The sequence below is a fragment of the Astatotilapia calliptera genome, chromosome 2 (genome assembly GCF_964374335.1).
Source record: "Astatotilapia calliptera chromosome 2, fAstCal68.1, whole genome shotgun sequence".
NCBI classification, from domain to species: Eukaryota; Metazoa; Chordata; class Actinopteri; order Cichliformes; family Cichlidae; genus Astatotilapia; species Astatotilapia calliptera.
Genome location: NC_137423.1, coordinates 444,990 through 448,895, shown reverse-complemented (window position 1 = coordinate 448,895; position 3,906 = coordinate 444,990). Strand labels below are relative to the sequence as shown.

General features: G+C 60.2%; 1 protein-coding gene across 1 annotated transcript; it reads right to left on the bottom strand.

Moving 5' to 3' along the window:
- Positions 1 to 240: 240 nt before the first annotated feature.
- LOC145429995 (uncharacterized) lies at positions 241 to 3,691 on the bottom strand. The gene is made up of 3 exons (XM_080304175.1): positions 3,374 to 3,691; positions 386 to 3,288; positions 241 to 300 (listed from the first exon to the last, which is right to left on the bottom strand). Exon 2 carries the CDS (start codon positions 3,071 to 3,073, stop codon positions 866 to 868), a length of 2,208 nt encoding a protein of 735 aa, XP_080160301.1. The 5' UTR covers positions 3,074 to 3,288; positions 3,374 to 3,691; the 3' UTR covers positions 241 to 300; positions 386 to 865.
- Between the last annotated feature and the right edge of the window lie 215 nt (positions 3,692 to 3,906).

Below are 3,906 nucleotides of genomic sequence, written 5' to 3'. Positions count from 1 at the left end.
TATCGCTTTTGTTGTACAGCACTTTGTTTGAAAGCGCTTTATAAATAAAGTTATTATTATTATTATTATTGTCACGGTGCGGCATGGCACACCGTGGGGATGTGGGGAAGGAGGAGGACCCAGGCGCGGAGCTCAAAGTTCAAGCAGTGTGTTTATTTACAGAGTGAAAACAACGTAACAATAAATCCCCGTGTTCTCCCAGACTCCCGTGTCGTGTCTCCCGTGAATAGTCCGTGTGATCTCTGCTCCCGTGTCAGCACCCCCCGGTGCTCGCTGCTCTCCGTGCCTTCCACGCTCTCCCTGCGGGAAACAATAACGGCAGCTGTCAGGACACTCAGAATGGCAGGCATACACTTTCTGACTAAACTTAGACAGGGTGACTAACGTGGAGTCTCATGCAATGATCCCGCGCCGGTGGGAGCTCCAAGACTCTCTTAAGTAGCTCCCCCGACGAGGCCTGATCAGCAGCAGGTGTGTGGCTTCGGGTGTGGCCAGTCCCCTTGCAGGGCCACACCCTCCAGGCCTGACGCCGCCTATAAACAAGTGCTCAGCCACCCACACACACATATACACAAGCACAGGGAAGGGGGAGCAACACCAAAATACACAACAATAATAATAATAATAATAATAATAATAATAATAATAATAATATAATACATGACTGCTCAGGGATCCTGGGTCGCCCAGTCCCAGGACCCTGATAGTACCCCCCCTCTAAGGGTCGGCTCCCGACGACCCCAAAACCAAAACAAAAAAACAGCACAACCAACCCAGGGCGGGCGGCTGGGGGAACCAGGACGGAGGGCCAGAACCAAAACAAGCAAAACAAAACCACAAACCGACCCAGTCCACAGTCTCAGAGTCAGACCGCGCATCCCGCAGCGGTGCAAAAAGAAAACGAAAAGACGCCACAAACAGTCACAGGTGGCCCATCAACACAACAAGAGAGTTCAGGGGGCCTACCTCGAGCCCAACGGCGGTGACGTAGCAGCTCCGGCGGACGGCCCCGGGTCTGGCAGCAGCAGCAAAACAGTTCAGGGGGCCTGCCACGGGTCCGGTGGCGGCGGCGCTGCTCCTCCGGCGGCCAGCCACGGGTCCGGTGGCGGCAGAACGGTTCTGGTGGCCTGCCACGGGTCCGGTGGCGGCGGCGCTGCTCCTCCGGCGGCCTGCCACGGGTCCGGTGGCGGTGGAACGGTTCCGGTGGCCTGCCACGGGTCCGGTGGCGGCGGCGCTGCCCCTCTAGCGGCCTGCCACGGGTCCGGTGGCGGCGGAACGGTTCTGGTGGCCTGCCACGGGTCCGGTGGCGGCGGCGCTGCTCCGGTGAGCAACAGCGAGGCGTGGCACCAGGCCCATGACGCGCCGACCGCTGACGTGGACGCACCGGACGTAGATGGCGAGGAGGCCGCGCTAGACGTGGAGGTCCCTCCGGTCCGCTGATCTCCGGCTCCGGCTGAGCGGGTCCCTCCTCGGCTGCTGGCAGCGAGAGCTCCTCCTCCTCGGCTGCTGGCAGCGAGAGCTCGCTGAGCTGCTCCTCCGGCTCGCTGAGCTGCTCCCCGGCTGGCGGCTCGCTGAGCTCCGGCTCCTCCTCGGCTGCTGGCAGCGAGAGCTCCTCCTCGGCTGCTGGCAGCGAGAGCTCCTCCTCGGCTGCTGGCAGCGAGAGCTCGCTGAGCTGCTCCTCCGGCTCGCTGAGCTGCTCCTCGGCTGGCAGCGAGAGCTCCTCCTCGGCTGGCAGCGAGAGCTCCTCCTCGGCTGGCAGCGAGAGCTCCTCCTCGGCTGGCAGCGAGAGCTCCTCCTCGGCTGGCAGCGAGAGCTCCTCCTCCGGCTCGCCGGGCTCCTCAGCTGGCGGTGCGGGCTCCTCCGGCTCGCCGGGCTCCTCAGCCGGCTCGCCGGGCTCCTCAGCTGGCGGTGCGGGCTCCTCCGGCTCGCCGGGCTCCTCAGCTGGCGGTGCGGGCTCCTCCGGCTCGCCGGGCTCCTCAGCTGGCGGTGCGGGCTCCTCCGGCTCGCCGAGCTCCTCAGCTGGCGGTGCGGGCTCCTCCGGCTCGCCGAGCTCCTCAGCTGGCGGTGCGGGCTCCTCCGGCTCGCTGAGCTCCTGCTCGGGCATGCTGAGCTCCTCCGGCTCGCTGAGCACCTGCTCGGGCATGCTGAGCTCCTCCGGCTCGCTGAGCGCCTCAGCTGACGGAGCGGGCTCCTCCGGCTCACTGAGCTCCTGCTCGGGCATGCTGAGCTCCTGCTGCAGCTGGACAAAGTCTGAGGTCTCCCGAGCTTGCACTACCCCCCGGGCTTTACGCAGGGTGCAAAGGCAGGCGGAAACTCCCTTGAGCTGGCCGAGGTAGGGGTTTCCCTCCAGGAGTGCCTCGATGGCATTTAACCCCACCACTCTTGCCCTTGCGTTGGTGGTGTGAGTTACCCAGTCCATCAGGCGTTGGACGCGTGTGAGGTCGCCCCCTCCGGACAGGGCTGCTGGAGTGGGTAGTGGAATGGAGGCTGCCGCTGGTGGAGAAGATGGCTGAGGGATGACCACATGCGGATGAGATGACGACAGCGCCACAACCGCAGATGGTGAAGCAGCGAGTGGTGTGAAGACCTCTGACCGAGGTGATGTTACCTGCGCTGTCAGCTCGTCCACTGCAGACACAAACACAGATGGTGAGGGAAATGGAAAATTGTCCGTACTACTCACCACAGCCGGCTCTTGAGATGACCGTGGATGTGGCTGCGGTGAGGAACGCTGGCGGCGCGAACGTCGTTTCCGTGTAGACGTCGGGGCCGGCGTCTCAGGCAGTGAAACCACCAGCTGTCCGAGCTGGTGGGCAGCCTGAGGAGGAGAGTGGAGGTGGAGGGTGGAAAGTAGAAAGTCCAGGACCACCGCATTAAGGGAGCCCACCAGCCAGGGGAATTTAAAAAGCATCTCCTGCAGCCGCCTCTCCACGGCGCGACGCAAACCTTCCGCTGGCTTCTCCCACCACAAGTCACACATGCGGTACACTTTGTCCATAATTTCCCTCCTGAGCCTCTCCTCAGAGACCGCTGGGTCCATAAGTGGCGGGATCATTCTGTCACGGTGCGGCATGGCACACCGTGGGGATGTGGGGAAGGAGGAGGACCCAGGCGCGGAGCTCAAAGTTCAAGCAGTGTGTTTATTTACAGAGTGAAAACAACGTAACAATAAATCCCCGTGTTCTCCCAGACTCCCGTGTCGTGTCTCCCGTGAATAGTCCGTGTGCTCTCTGCTCCCGTGTCAGCACCCCCCGGTGCTCGCTGCTCTCCGTGCCTTCCACGCTCTCCCTGCGGGAAACAATAACGGCAGCTGTCAGGACACTCAGAATGGCAGGCATACACTTTCTGACTAAACTTAGACAGGGTGACTAACGTGGAGTCTCATGCAATGATCCCGCGCCGGTGGGAGCTCCAAGACTCTCTTAAGTAGCTCCCCCGACGAGGCCTGATCAGCAGCAGGTGTGTGGCTTCGGGTGTGGCCAGTCCCCTTGCAGGGCCACACCCTCCAGGCCTGACGCCGCCTATAAACAAGTGCTCAGCCACCCACACACACATATACACAAGCACAGGGAAGGGGGAGCAACACCAAAATACACAACAATAATAATAATAATAATAATAATAATAATAATAATAATAATAATATAATACATGACTGCTCAGGGATCCTGGGTCGCCCAGTCCCAGGACCCTGACAATTATTAGTTGCAGGTGATGGATGAGGGAAAGTTGGAGGCCTAAATAAAGAGAATCACAGTAGTTCAATCTCAAAGTAACAAGAGCATGAATGAGCTTTTCAAGGTCATTATGTCGTAAGTAGGGCATTACCTTGGAAATTTGGCGTAGTTGGTAGAAGCTGGTTTTCACCACTGCAGCCACTTGCTTGTGTAATTTGAGGGAACTATC